General features: G+C 42.4%; 2 protein-coding genes across 4 annotated transcripts; both read right to left on the bottom strand.

The window, feature by feature from the left end:
• Nucleotides 1-5,336: 5,336 nt before the first annotated feature.
• On the bottom strand, nt 5,337-8,271 carry LOC129584416 (uncharacterized). 3 transcript variants are annotated; one of them, XR_008689887.1, is made up of 4 exons: nt 8,198-8,241; nt 7,810-7,864; nt 7,566-7,704; nt 5,337-6,439 (listed from the first exon to the last, which is right to left on the bottom strand). XR_008689887.1 is itself a non-coding variant. In XM_055476575.1 (4 exons), the coding sequence occupies exons 2-4, from the start codon at nt 7,848-7,850 to the stop codon at nt 5,763-5,765; spliced, it is 882 nt and encodes a 293-aa protein (XP_055332550.1). In that variant the 5' UTR covers nt 7,851-7,864; nt 8,198-8,271; the 3' UTR covers nt 5,337-5,762. The 3 variants fall into 3 exon arrangements, 2 of the variants coding, with proteins under 2 accessions (XP_055332550.1, XP_055332552.1); XM_055476575.1 differs by having other exon boundaries at nt 7,566-7,729; nt 8,198-8,271; XM_055476577.1 differs by lacking the exons at nt 7,566-7,704; nt 8,198-8,241 and having other exon boundaries at nt 7,810-7,874.
• A 591-nt stretch (nt 8,272-8,862) lies between these two features.
• Nucleotides 8,863-14,352, bottom strand: LOC129584180 (ribosomal protein S6 kinase 2 beta-like). The gene is made up of 6 exons (XM_055476300.1): nt 13,945-14,352; nt 13,059-13,730; nt 11,739-12,149; nt 10,930-11,528; nt 10,627-10,791; nt 8,863-10,500 (listed from the first exon to the last, which is right to left on the bottom strand). The coding sequence occupies exons 1-5, from the start codon at nt 14,306-14,308 to the stop codon at nt 10,651-10,653; spliced, it is 2,187 nt and encodes a 728-aa protein (XP_055332275.1). The 5' UTR covers nt 14,309-14,352; the 3' UTR covers nt 8,863-10,500; nt 10,627-10,650.
• Between the last annotated feature and the right edge of the window lie 146 nt (nt 14,353-14,498).

The following is a 14,498-nucleotide window of genomic DNA, read 5'->3' as shown; positions in this document are numbered from 1 at the left end:
GGAAAATAATCAGCCCAGTTTTATATAAAATGGATCGTAAACTGTCTAAATAAATTAAATACGTAGCTGTTTGTAGTAGTGCTCAATCTTTTTGATGATATTCACTGCGTATTAATAAATCCTACGCAGTGATAACACCTGCGTTTTCGCTGCATTAGTTTATTAATTTTCGCAATAAGTTTGATATGTCTAATGTTTCTACTCGTAAAATAAGTCGTGTATGGTTAATACTGTGATAATTATGAATCGAAATAAACAGATGAAGTAATCAATCACGCATGATATCTCAAAGCCAATCGCTCCACATTGTACACAGCTTATGGTTAGGATAAGTAATCGTAAGGTACTGGCAGATCCAGGTCAGCATAATACGTTGGCAAGCGGTGTACAGATATGTAGGTATGTAAGTATTTTCTCACGAGGTGCGGTGGCGTAATCTGTAGGGATGTTCGAGAAATCCCGGCTCGGACGAGGTCACCTGTACAACTTAGTGAGCATACAGCACCGGTGTTCCCGCAGCGATAGCAGCTTTTATCTGTACCGTCTATGCGAATATATACTCGGTTAAATACATTTTATAATTTTGTCTATACATAATGCGGAAAGTTTCCGCTTAGCGGTAAAACAATTCTGGCCAGTTAACAACAATTACCTGGAGTGTCATGTTATGCTTTCCCCAAGAAATTCAAGATGTTGTACCAACTGTAATTTTCGGGTGACTTTCTTTCTCAACCAGTCTGGTTGGCACAAAATACAAAACAGAAATCTAGGAGACATACGTCATTTTTATACTAAATGAAGTTTGACAAAAGCCAATAATTATATTTACGTGTTAGTTGGTGCATGCAGTATCATCATTATATCCGTTAACAATAATTCAGCTGTGCTGTGTTGATTCAGTTTCCGTTAAGTCAGCTTTCGAAAATCATATACAATTGTACTTACACCTTTACTCGTGTAGCATTAAAGGGATTTATTAATTTTACTGTACATTTCTCGCGATTTCTAATTCACCGAATGCGCGTAGGCGTGCTCGACGCACGCAGTATCGACTGACACAATAATTACGAGTAGGTACTTAAAAGGCGTTCTATTCATATTATTTACGAGGTACATATCTGTTACATGTACATTACATGCAAATACAGGGTAGAGTACAGCACTTTGTCATAAAAATCAGAGTATATCCCGTTCTTGTTTGTCTTTTTTTTAACAAAATTTGCATAAAATTCTTGTAAAATCAGGCAGACCTTGCCATATTTTCCCCCACTTAACCTCAATCCCTTTCAGTGGGGGCACGGTGCTCCTTGATGATGAGAAATGGTACTTTGCCGCTCGGTGAAAAAGCTTATTCTCAAGGAGAATTATATTCTTCACTAAACGGCAAAATACTATAGAAAAAGAATTTCAAAAAATTAGAACAGAGCGAGAATGAATCTTCTTTGGTCATTAAACATTAGACACAACATAAGTTGAGTTTATTTTCTTAAAATTTCAGCCTCTCCAAACGGCAATGACCAAACAAATCATCGTCCCAGCAACCATGCCAAATATCCGCAAATCTGTGAACGAGCGATCATGTGTGTTTCCCTTCCCGGCCTCTATCCGATCCATCCGCTGACTTCTCTTCTTTTCTCAGCCCGTGGCATTTTTCCACGATTTTCCGGATATATTTGGGCCGGCTTCGATGGCCTCCATGGCTACCATGGAAATAGTGAAGGCAGAACACTCTGTATATACACCGTCTCCACTACTTCCGGGGTAGCCTTGGAAGGGGGTATTACGTAATATCCCCGGATTCGGTCATATAGATGATCAATGGGGTTCACTGGTATTCAGAGTGTCAACCGTACGCGAGCTGTGTTACCGAGTACATGCTCAGTAACGCAGTCTGCGTGTGGTTGACCCTCAGAAGCAGTTTGCAAAAGAATTACAAAAAGCCGGCAAAGGATCACTAATCTGATCATGGTGAATCTTTGATAGAAGACCTTGCAGAGAACCAGCCAGTCTAAAATAGCGTCAATTCGCGTAATTTCCACAGCTGTTTACTGGAGCACCGGCTACCGCATAGTACTGTGTTAGAAAACAAGCATAATTGATCGGCATGAGCGATCCCGCCTTCTAATACAGTACATCCGTACCGGTGTTTTTACGGACATGGCTTCTGCCTTACTGTGAATAGCTTGGCAGCACCGGTTGACGTTTTCAGTTTCCTCTTGAAAGGTGGATACTAGAACTGCAGGCGGTAAATTTAGTCGTTATCTCGACGCATATATTCCTCCCGTGATATGATCTCTGTTACGCGCGAGGTATCTCTCACTAGGAGTTCCTATCTCAAGCCAGAATATTTCGCGCCATCGTATGCATGTGTGGCTAAACGTTAAACAATCGCGGTCATATCTCCAGAAACGTTACACGGAAGCGATCTTACGGAGCTGCAGGACACCGGACGGAAGACTGACATATGAAGTTTCGTTTGCGCAATGAATTTTTTACTTCGTTAAGGACGGCCAGCCGTTTCTGCTGGTCAATGCGGACGAAGTTGTATGGTGACACCAAAGTTGATTGCCATGAACATTCCTGATTTCATCTTGCTGAAGAAATTTATGTCGCAAATACCGGAAGGCGCATCGGCAGATCTCGAAGGTATGCTGAGCCAATGTCTTCAAAGGAATTTGGATGATAAACCGCTGCAGCAGCCCTGCTGATCCATACTTTCTAGGCGATGCTGAATTCCTTTACCATGTCAATCGAGAACGAGACGACCCGTGGTTCTAATGAATTATGTGTTTACAAGAAACAGCCTCGGCTTCGCCTCCGCGTTTCTTGCGGTACCCAGTCTATGGCCGGTTTAGTCAAATGATTTCGATCACCTATTTAGTTAACATTTTATAATTCTTATTCCTTCAGCGAAACTAAGCTAAAATGCAGATAGGATAAAAAGTGAATTTATGGCTTTTGTGCACTTATGGTTAGACGCATTCACTATCACACAGAAGGAATTTTGTAAACTTCTCCCTCCAGACCTTAAGTCTACCAGGTACTAAATTTGAAATTTCCACCGAAAGAATGCTTGCAATAGATTCTGGTGGTAGCTCGGTCACTCATTTTCTTAGCGGGCTTCTGGACAGCAATGGAAGTTCGGTCACTTGCTCACCCTGCGGGGATCCATGCTCTGTACAGCAGCGGTAGTTCACTCGTTTACTTAGCGGACTGGGTGCTCTGGACAGCAGAGGTATTTGGGTCACTCGTTCACTTAGCAGGCTGTGTTCTGGACAGTAGTGGTACTTCGGTCACTCGTTCACCTAGCGGGCTGTGTGTTCTGGACAGTAGTGGTACTTCGGTCACTCGTTCACCTAGCGGGCTGTGTGCTCTGGACAGTAGTGGTACTTCGGTCACTCGTTCACCTAGCGGGCTGTGTGCTCTGGACAGTAGTGGTAGTTCGGTCACAGCGGGGGCTCTGTGAAACTAAGACCGTCTGGCCGGGATTTGGAATATGAGCACTCAGATTACGGAAATGGTTTTTGCTGTTGGAATATGAGCACTCAGATTACGGAAATGGTTTTTGCTGATTCTATACGGGAAAGCTGGGTTCGTGTATCCCTTTTTATTTTTTGTGGTAAAGATCTAGAATGTAGACTACCGTATTATTCCGTATTATACGGAATAATTTAAGGACTGTATATGCTGATAATTAATCCCTGTCCTTAGTTTTGCTCGGACTGCAGTGAAAGGTTAGCCCGTTTAAACGATTACTATGGTCAGTTTGGTTTGCAGCTGCCTTCAAATGGCTTTAAACGAGAGTTCTTATTCTTAAGGGAAGTGGGCCGGTACATGGTACCAAATTCGTGTACATACACGAAACCTTACACTTTCGCGCACTCCCAAACACATTTTTGACTCGGTTTATGACTTTCTGTAGCCCGAAGATTTGTATACACTGGCGTGAAAACCGTTTGTGCGCGCAACATCCGGTTCGGGAGTTATGGCTTTTAGAAAATTCCAAAAAGTTTAAATGCATTCAGGTGTACCAAAAGTCTCATTATGGACCGATCTCTCGAATTTTAAAATGAATTTTAAACTTTTTGAAACTCATTTTTTAAAATTTGAAAAAATTGCTAGAACAATGGATCGGATCATCGGTGTAAAAACGTTCTTCGTGGTTATGTGCATTTACGTTCAAAATTTGAGGGAGATCGGTCGATAATGAGTCTTTTGGTACACCTGAATGCATTTAAATTTAATTTTGCAAGTAAATGCGCATGTCCAGGAAGCTTGTTTTTACATCGATCCAGGCTTCCATGATTTTTTTTCAAATTTTACAATGAATTTTAAACTTTTTGAAACTCATTTTAAAATTTGAAAAAATTGCTAGAACAATGGATCGGATCATCGGTGTAAAAACGTTCTTCGCGGTTATGTGCATTTACGTGCAAAATTTGAGGGAGATCGGTCGATAATGAGACTTTTGGTACACCTGAATGCATTTAAACTTTTTGGAATTTTCTTACAGCCATAACTCCCGAACCGGATGTTGGTACCATGTACCGGCCCACTTCCCTTAAGTCATGTTTTTGAGCGCTTTAAATTGTTAACGATTTATTGAAACAGAGTCATTCACTAGCAGCATCGTTTGTGTTACTGCTATTTGGCTTTTCTAGTTTTGTAGGAGAATAACCTTTATAATTTGTTGATCTAAAAAGGGTATCAGTTTAAATTTACTGGTTTCGTGCTCCATGCAACAGGACTTTGAAATTGTTTTCAAGGTCACCTTGAGCTTTCAGCTCTACCGGCACCGGTGTCTCTGCACGGAAGCCGGAGCGGATAATTACCAAAACAAATGCATGTGACACAGTTTCCAGACATGCTGAATCGAATGGCGTTAGCAGTTTTTCGATTAATTTTTTGGTTTGTTCTGACCAGATCGTACGGGGTTTTCCGTTGTAATATAGATCTTTACCTTGATAGTTCAGAACTTGTACTTGATTTTGTGTTCTTGAGATGCGGTAATTATATAAATCTAACGATAAGGAACGGCAACCTGCAGTACAGTCTGGCCAGATCTATGATTATGTGTATGTTTTACCGGACTTAGAGTTTATCCAGCTTTTGATGACCTTTCGCCCGAATTTTACACAAAAGCTGGCTTCGCAAATTTGGAAAACTTTGAAAACCTGGCAAAACGTTCTTATTAGTAACAGCAGTGAAAACTTCGCGACAACTGCGATATATTTTTTTTAAACCAGTAGAAAAACGGTGAGATAAACAACCTGGTGCGTGTCTTCAGTTATTCACTGAATAGGAATATTTATTTGCTAAACGTATGAGTGCCCCTACTTGATAACAATTTTAAAACCCAGCAGAGCAACATGAAACTAGAGTGCTCCATGCATAAACTTCATCACAGCATTGCGAAACCAAAATATTCTAAGAACACATTTCCGTCATGAAACAGCACATAGCAGGTTGCACAGTGACACAGAATTATTTTCTTCAACAATTTCACTTCAACGCAAAATTTATGAAAACTTAATATCATGTACCGTGTGCTGCTGGCATTATCACTGTGCTGTAAACGCAGCATCACTTTAACGAATCACGGTGAGATACGCCTCTTGCATGATCCACTCTTGCAAAATGTCATCGATCTTGAACCAACACACTGATAACTGCCGGAATGATATGTTCTGACGTCATAGATGGTCAAAGTCGAATTACAGTCGCAAATCCCATCAGTTTCTGTCCACACAGACACCTTTGATTTAACCTTCAGGGATAAACCGGGCCTGAGTGATTCCTGGGGCATATATGACGTGGTCTTCGCTTCTCCAAATAAAGCGTTTTCCTAAGCGTCCCACAAGTGCTCGGAACTGGACGACACAGGCTAGCTGCACAACGTCACCAACTTTCGCGGTGACGTTGCGCATTGGCGGCTTAAAAACCTGCGAAGGAATTAGTTGCGGACTGACTAAAAACGTCTGGGTGACCACAAACTGGCTGCCATTATGCTGGACACATTCATACTTTCCGGCATGCATATGAGTGAGCTCAATCAGGTCAACTGTCAAGGATCTCGTAAGCGGATTCATATCGCTTAATACAACTTCACTAGAAACGAGAATGGTAGAATCACTGACATTGCCATGACAGCTGCATCGAGCGAGTTTGCTTCCGAATGGTCGAACTATATCAGCGAAAGTAAAATTGATTGGTCTGCCGTTCAACCATAACTGCGACGGAGAATCTTCACCGTTCCAGGGAGTCGATGTGTTGCTGCCGTTACAGCGAAGCTGCACTGTTTCTCCTTCTGCCGCTCTTATTATGTTTTCGCTTGACAGTGATTTCGTTAATGTTTTCATGGTCTGGGAGGGTTCCTGTAATTTTAGCGGGATTATGCCGTTTCGCCCGTTTTGGATACCTTCGTTCAACTGTTGTATAACTAACGACGAAAAACATCAAATTAGGAAATTTACAAGTGTCGAAGAAGGAAGAAAAATTTATAATGTACTGCTGACGAGTAAATGATCATGCGGTACCATACCCAGCATTCCGTACGAGTACGATCAACCTTTTTGTTAATAATAATCAAAATACCCGAAACAGCCGCGGCGTTTCCTTTAATAATTGCGAGGCTAATACGCTGCTTTAAAAAAAGCCGTGGATCGGCCTTGGGAACTTTACCGGGAAAGAACAAACTGGTTGATAATGCGGATTTTGGTTGTTTTTTAATTCTTAACTGTGCACTGATGGCCGTAGTTAATGGAATTATGACTGTAATGTCGCGATTTGAACTTAATAAAATAAACTTTCTATTACAATCAAAATACCCGGCTCAGGCTGTCAGTGTAGTGCGCCACATTCTTATGAAATGGTGGGAACCGCGCAAACGTTTAGGCTTAACTTGTAAGTTAGAATAAGAATCACGAAATGGTTATGAAACGTCATAACAGCTACATTGTTAAGTTATTTTTACCAGGTACAATTGTGCAGGTACTTCCGGGATTAGCAGTCCGTCCCGAAATACTCTTGCAGAGGCGCCATGTCGTGCCGTTATGCTCTATATACATAGTTCGCTATAACAATAGAACATATGGCACGGCCTGACACCAGAGAACCTTCACGGCAATTCTTCTTGTAACTTGTCACTTGGGGGCCGCCGAGCCATGCGTTAAGCGCCTAAGTGTTCGATTACCTGAAGAACTGCCGCTTGTTATCTTGATAACTGTACAGATGCGGAAAGATTACGGTAGAACTGATAACGAAATGGTGACCTATGGGCTATGATTATCGTACATTGCGCACCAGCCGTCGTGCAGCACTGTATGCTCTGCATCACATGCATAAGCATTTGTACGCGATTGTGAGACTTGTGTTTTTGAAAAGAACCCGCTCGTTATAGAACGGATAAAATACTGGGTTTTTTTTATATTATTAGTCTACAGAGATATTATTAGTCACCTACAGAGATATTATTAGTCACCGTTTTTTACGAACGTCACTCGAACGGCCGTACGGGTAGCCAATCTGACCAGTTTAGAATCATGTATAATCACATCGAAACTTACTGAATTCACCACTAAATCCTTGCTGTACCGGACATGGGCTGATATTATTCTGGAATATCAGGAACAAGCAAAGCAGCGGGCACAGTGTAGGTTTTGTAGTCAACAAAGCCATTTTAATTTTAATAACCCTTGGATAACCCTTGGATGGGTAAATATAAGAGGAACTGACAAATAATACGCCATGGTATAACATTGTAGACTTTGTAATCTTAATGGGCCGATACATGGCACTAAAGTTGCGTACCTTTCATTTTCGCGTATTTCCGAACACTTCAGTTTTTGCATCGTTTTATTTCATCCTGTAGCCATATGATTTGTTTACGTTGGTGTGAAAACCGTTTCGCACAATATCCGGTTGGGAAGTTATGGGTACAAAAAATTCCAAAAAGTTTAAAAATAAGAAAATAAAAATAAAAAATAAAAAAATGTACCTAAAGTCTCATTACGGCCCGATTTCCTTGAAAATTTGCACAAAAATGCGCATATGCGCAGATTAGTTTTCACACGAATGCAGGTTTTTCAAATTTTAAAACGAAGTTCACAGCCCATAATTTCCCAACCGGATGTTGCGCGCGCACACGGTTTTTGCACTAAAACCGTGTTTATGCAAATCATTGTTTTTGCCTACGTACAAATCATTGGGCTACAGAATGCAGTAAAGCGATGTGAAAACTTGTTTGGGAGTGAGCGAAAGCAAACGTTGTCGTGCACTTACCCGAACTTGGTACTGTGCACCGGGTCACTTCCCTTGCATGATCGATTTAAACATAAAATTAAGGAGGCATACGCTTAGCAACTATCGTGCTTATAGCGCCACATTTGGTTCCAGAGTTATCTAAGTACTCTATTTGGCATACAATACGTAGTTTTGGCTCCCTGACACTTCGGCTGCCCGACACTTCGGCCGCCGCCTGACAATTCGTAGCTTTAGCCTCTAGTGGAGTGCCGGTGTAGGCACCCTATCATTTCGGCCACCGTTCATTTCACGCTGGTGAATACGTATATATATCTATATGTACTTATCGGAAGGCATATCCATCCCTCAACTGTATGGGTTTTGAGCAATGGGCTTTTTCAAAAAAATCACCAAGTGAAAGATGGTTATATTAGCTGTGGTTCTCAACTTCCCACAAAATATACTACAGTATATAAAGTTATCCCTAACAGTTGTTATGCGACCGCGTATGTCTGATCGGAGTTCAAACGTTCATTATTGTTAATTTTTCACTTTTTCTGGTTCTATCGAAGATATTTGTATTTAGTATCGAAGATTGAGATACATTTACATAGTGCAGTCTTTTGGTTAGTATTTATTGCGCATTTTGACATCATCGTACTCGTAAAATACAGATAATCAATCACGCGTGATATCATTTTTGATTCTGATTTTTAGCGCACAGGTCCGGGCACTCACAACCTTTATAAACAGCTAGACTTTTATATATTTCGTAACCAATTGCGCCACACAGCTCGGGATAATCGTAGGCCATTGGCTGATCCAGGTCAACGTAATACGTCGGCAAACGATGCATTTTCCCGCCCATCTTTAGCGATGTCCGGCGCCGGAATCTATCGGGGTGTTCAAGAAATCTCGGTTCGGATGAAGTGACCTGTACGACATACAGTACCGGTATTCCCGCAGCGATAGCGTCTTTTATCAGATTTTCCATGCATTTCGGATGGAAATGTTTGCCGTACAAATACGCCGTATCCACTGCGGATTTCGGATTTCCCGTATCCATGCTCATTAAATGTTCCACATCCTCAAGTACAACGAGCATATCCGATGCGGTGTCGTTGCCGAAGCAGTTTTGTGCCGGGTCAAGATTTTCATCGAAACCGGTTTGCCATTTTTCGTGCAGTGGTTCACGAGCTGGCTCTAAAGTGCGAAAATATACCGACTGCGGGAAGCTTTCACTTAACGGTAAAATAATCCTAACCGTACGAGACTTCGGCCAACTGACCACCGTCGAATCTAGAATAATGTTATGCTTTGTTCCAAAGAAATTCGAAGGGTTGTACCAACTGTAGTTTTCAGGTGGAGTCTTCCTCAACCAGTTCCTGATTGCCGCAAAGTTTTTGCTGCCTTTATCGTAGAAAATTGTTGCTAACTTTTCCAAATTCTGTACGGTAAGAACATCCAGTTTTTGAATCAAATGCTGGCGAAAGGCCATCAGCAGCTGGAGGAATTCCGCAGTATCCATATTAATATGCTCCGTTAGGGTTACGATGAAATCCGTGGGTAAAAGTTTTGTCTGGCAAACGGTTATATCAATGCGATCGATCCAGCGGATGATTTTCTCCGTCCAATCGTTGAGCGCCTGATGCTGCTTCTTCACCGCAGCAAACGCCGGCAATTCGGTTAAATAGTACCGCACCGGTTGAACGTAACTGTGCCACGGATCACTTGGATCTTCTAGCTCCGCCCCCGCCAGCGCTCGTAGTGCCCAGTCGTAGTCGTCGATATTCTCGTGTACAAATTTTCGGAAGCTTTCGCATTCCCGTAGTCGATCGCCGCAGAACACCGTCAGTCTCTGGTTTTTATTCGTAATCTCCATCGCGGCAGATGTAAACCGGAAATCTTTTGATATATCAGACGCATATTGATGAACAAATAGTGCATCGTAGCCGTAATCAATCCGGCTGATGTAGTGCGTGGCCTGATTGGTATTCTCGGTGGTCAGGTTGCGCAACAAGTCCGCCGTGGCTTCTGGTCCCATTATGTCGTAGCGGAAGAGAAACGATTCGTAGGCGGTGGTGCCGACATACGGCACACTATTTTCTGGCAACAGGAAGTAGCCTACACCGCTTATGTTGGGCGAAATTCGGCCAGATAGTAAGTTTTTGCGAAGTATCCGACTCACGCCGGTGAGACGATGGCGCTTGTTGAGGGTATAAGGGGCGCCTGGCGAGCAATGTTCCGGCATCTGTTTCACTACGGGGGATATAAGCAAATACTGTGTAAAATTTCACACAACGTACTCACACGGTTAGAAGAACCCAAATCATCAACGTACAGAAGGGTAAACTCTGTTATAGCATAAAGCTACCGCCAACTTACATGGAGCGTCCTTAGCAGTTGTAGCTAAAAGCTATTTTCCAAGACGTTGATACGATCATCTTCCAAAGGGTATGCCGTGTCGGTAAATGGATCGTACAGCATACCCAGTTGCAGATTTCGTCCAAGGGCTGGCATTACAGCGCATTTTAACGAACTGGTTGTGACCTGATGGAAATAATTTTGCTGCAACTCTTCTACGTATTTCGTACCAAGCACCAAAAATTGATCAAATACATAACTCGGGATACATTTAAAAAAACTGTTATTGCTGTCAAGAGAAAAATTATAAAATATGCACCGTACCTCGTTTTTGTAAGACTCAAATAGTCCTGTCAGTTGTAGAATATCCGCTCGGTCATCCGGATTAATTTGCAGACACTGGTCAATGACACTGTACAGTATAAGCGGGATATCGGTTGGTATTTTGGGTGGCAGCGGTGTTCCGTACCGACCAGCGAAGTAATCGTACCAAATCGCCAAGTTTTTGTCCTCATGGGTTATTTGGAAGTCTCCGCATTCCGGTTCATAAACCGGGTACTCACCCAGAACCATTTCCAGCAGCACACACCCGGCACTCCAGATATCCGTCTTCTCGGTTACCTTTCCGACGCCTTCGTCATCCTGGTCAAATAGAATCATTTCCGGCGACATGGTGTGCAGCGTTCCCGTCTGGTAGTGGAAACCTTTGGAAATAGGCACCGCGCCTTCACAATCGATAAGACGGACGGCTTCGCCGAAAAGGTCATGCACCATGATGTTCTCCGATTTGATATCGCCGTGAATTCTTCGTCGATCTACGTGCAGATTCTCCACGGCAAGTAACAGCTGATACGTGTATTCATACTGATAATGTAATGGGATTTCGTTTTTGTATTTGCGGATAAACTCTCGCAGCGTCCCACCTGGAAGGAAGCGCACCCGTTGGGCGTTAAAAATTATATTTAGCTTGAACATGGGCTTATATATACGTAGGTTTTGGATTAAATTGCGTCTTTTGAACCTATGGTAAGGTGTTAAAAATACAAACGGTAGTATCGGTAAGAAACACACATAGCATTAAATTAAAGTTATGCTTTAATTAAAGTTATTAAATTAAAGTGTCTTCGGCTTACCAGCACTGAACGGCATTCGGATAGAAAGTTGTTGTTCTCCTGTAACCGCTTGTGCAATCTCAGCGTGCGAGTACAGTTGGACATATTCGAACTTATGCTTCGATGACGTTTCCATTACTTCCGTTCTGATTTGCTCCAAGTTATCCGTCTTCGTAGATGAAATAACTTTAATCGCCACGTCTTGCTGATCCACACATGTGCGATACACTTCTCCACCGCTGCCTTGTCCAATCATCGTTAGCAAGGGGATTTCTGTCCGTGGCCGGCCGGGCACAATTCCGCTTTCGGTCTGACCAGTCAACTGAGGAGTATCCTGTGCCTTGCTGCTTTCAAAGCGGGAGCCAGGGGATGGTGAGCCTCGTAGCTCTTCCATTGTTTGCCCTTTGCAGATGCTGCTTAAAAAATAGGGATCTGGTTAATTCAGTTGGGCATTGCAAAAATAAATTTTTAGTAGCATCTAAAGTAAGTACTCTGTACACACGCGTTAAGCAGTCATGAAGAAGCCGCTTTTCAAAGTTATGGATCAACTAAAGCGTGCTGACGTGCTCAGAAGAACAAAGTTGAGTGTTGAGCGTGTGTAAGGGACGCTGGTTTAGCAATATATCAGTTTTATAACACCTGACGCACTTAGCTTGACTAATAATTATCAATGAGGTGAGTCGCTACATAGTCGTTATACAGCGCCTAACATTTCCATGGGTTGTCCTCAGTTGTTAACATTTACTTCCGGCTGTTTTCCTTATCAGTCTGTTGATTGCATTTCTTATCGTGCAAGTCTGTTTGCAGTTAGAGTTTACACCACTCTAATCTTAGCTACAGGTATGCTTGATTGCGGAATGTGACACTTTACTCTCTCGTCTGGTGGAAGAATGCACGAAAAGTCGAATTATTTGCCCAGCGAAAGCCAAACACTGGATATGCGTGATGCAGACAAGTCGTTCTGCAAAATTATGTTCGAGAAACTATTTTATGATACACGTGTAGGCAAGGAAGTATACCAAATGAACATCTCCGATTTACACTACAGATAGATCAAAGCATTAAAGAGTAAAGACTGCTATCATTAGCAGATCAGCATATTATCACGTATCAGATTCAGCAACCATAAAGACTAGGGAAGTGCACCAAGCGAAGCCAGAAACAGAATTACGTATACAGTAAGTAGCGATGCAGCAGCCTGTTGCTTTTGCTAGTCACTAGTCAGTACTGACTGTGTATGTCCATGAAAATGCTGACTGTGATGTTTCATTAGATCTAGTCAAACTCTACCACAGCTCCTCTAATCGTTAGATTCTTGCATATAAAAATAAAGTACGCATTAGAACCACGGGTCACCTAGTTCTCGGTAGGCGTGATCAAGTATTTCGGCATCGCTTTGAAAGTATGGATCATTAAGCAGAGCTGCCGCGCCGGGTCTGTCTTTGGGATTTCTCTGGAGACACTGGCTCAACATATTGCTTAGATCCGCCGACGTGCCTTCCGGTATGTGCGGTGTACATTTCTTCAGCACGATAAAATCGCGAATTTTCACTTCAACCAGCTTTGGTGTCACCACACAGCGTTGTCCATCTGCATTGGCCAGCACAAACGGCTGGTCATGCTTAACGAGCCGAATCATTACACAACCAAAACTCCAGATGTCGGTCTTTCGCCCAATGTCCTTCAGCTCATTTAGATCGCGTTGGTTTAACATTTCCGGCGACATGAACTGCACTGTTCCCTGAAAGTGAGTCATATCCTTCGTCTTCGTAACGCTCCCGTAGATGCGAACATGGTCGTCGATGTCGGAGATTTTCGCTGTAATCCGGTGCGATACGGCTCTTGACAGAAGAATGTTGTCCGGTTTGATGTCGGTGTGAATGATTCGGGCAGCATGGAGAAATGACAAACCGTTAAGAATGTCGCTGGCACAGTATTTTACGGCGGCGGCCGACAAATACGTCGGTGGAACTTGAGTTTCCATACTGGCAACATACCGTCCCAGAGTTCCCACTGCAGATATACGAATAATAACAAAAAGCCGTCTGCTGACTGCCTGTACATAAGTCAGAAAAGGATTAATTTTCGATCGTCTAACTTTGAATTTGACGTGACACATATACTATCCCGAAATTCGTTAAGCGAAATGATTTAGAGGAGTATTTTAAAGAAATGTGATAATGCTGCAATATAAGACACATCGATATCGTTTGTGAGTTGTGCTTACGTTCACAGTATTCTAAGACGATAACAGCGTCCAGCTTTTGCAAGATTCCGGTTTCCAGAAGATCCCCATCAATATAGCGCACGACATTGACATGGCGTAGCGGAAAAATTGTATTCCATTTCTTAGACAATTTTTCTCGTAACTGCTCAGTACCAGATACAAGGTCTGCACCTCCAGAGGGTTCATCCACTTTAAAGGACAAAACTTTTATCGCTACCAGATTCTCGCTGGATGAGACTGGATCGCTAATTGTTTTCTGTTCGGCCACGTACACTTTACCAAAAGCTCCCATACCAATGATGGTTTGAAGATGATACTCTGTGCCATTTATCCTATAGATCGGGGCACTAGTCGGTGATTCCATATTAAATTTTGCTGTTTACGTAGACTGGTATAAGACGCATAATGATTTGTAATGCCGACTCTACATTATGCTTATACTTTATTTTTGTCTAAACGCTTACGGTGTGTTTGATCTGTTCGTTATCGGTAATCCTTATCTTATCTACTATTTGTCATCGCTCTATGGTTTGTTTAAAAAGGGACATCAAAGT

This window comes from Paramacrobiotus metropolitanus, unplaced genomic scaffold, assembly GCF_019649055.1.
Source record: "Paramacrobiotus metropolitanus isolate TYO unplaced genomic scaffold, Prichtersi_v1.0 Parri_scaffold0000013, whole genome shotgun sequence".
Lineage (NCBI taxonomy): Eukaryota > Metazoa > Tardigrada > Eutardigrada > Parachela > Macrobiotidae > Paramacrobiotus > Paramacrobiotus metropolitanus.
This window is presented reverse-complemented; position numbering and strand designations above follow the sequence as displayed.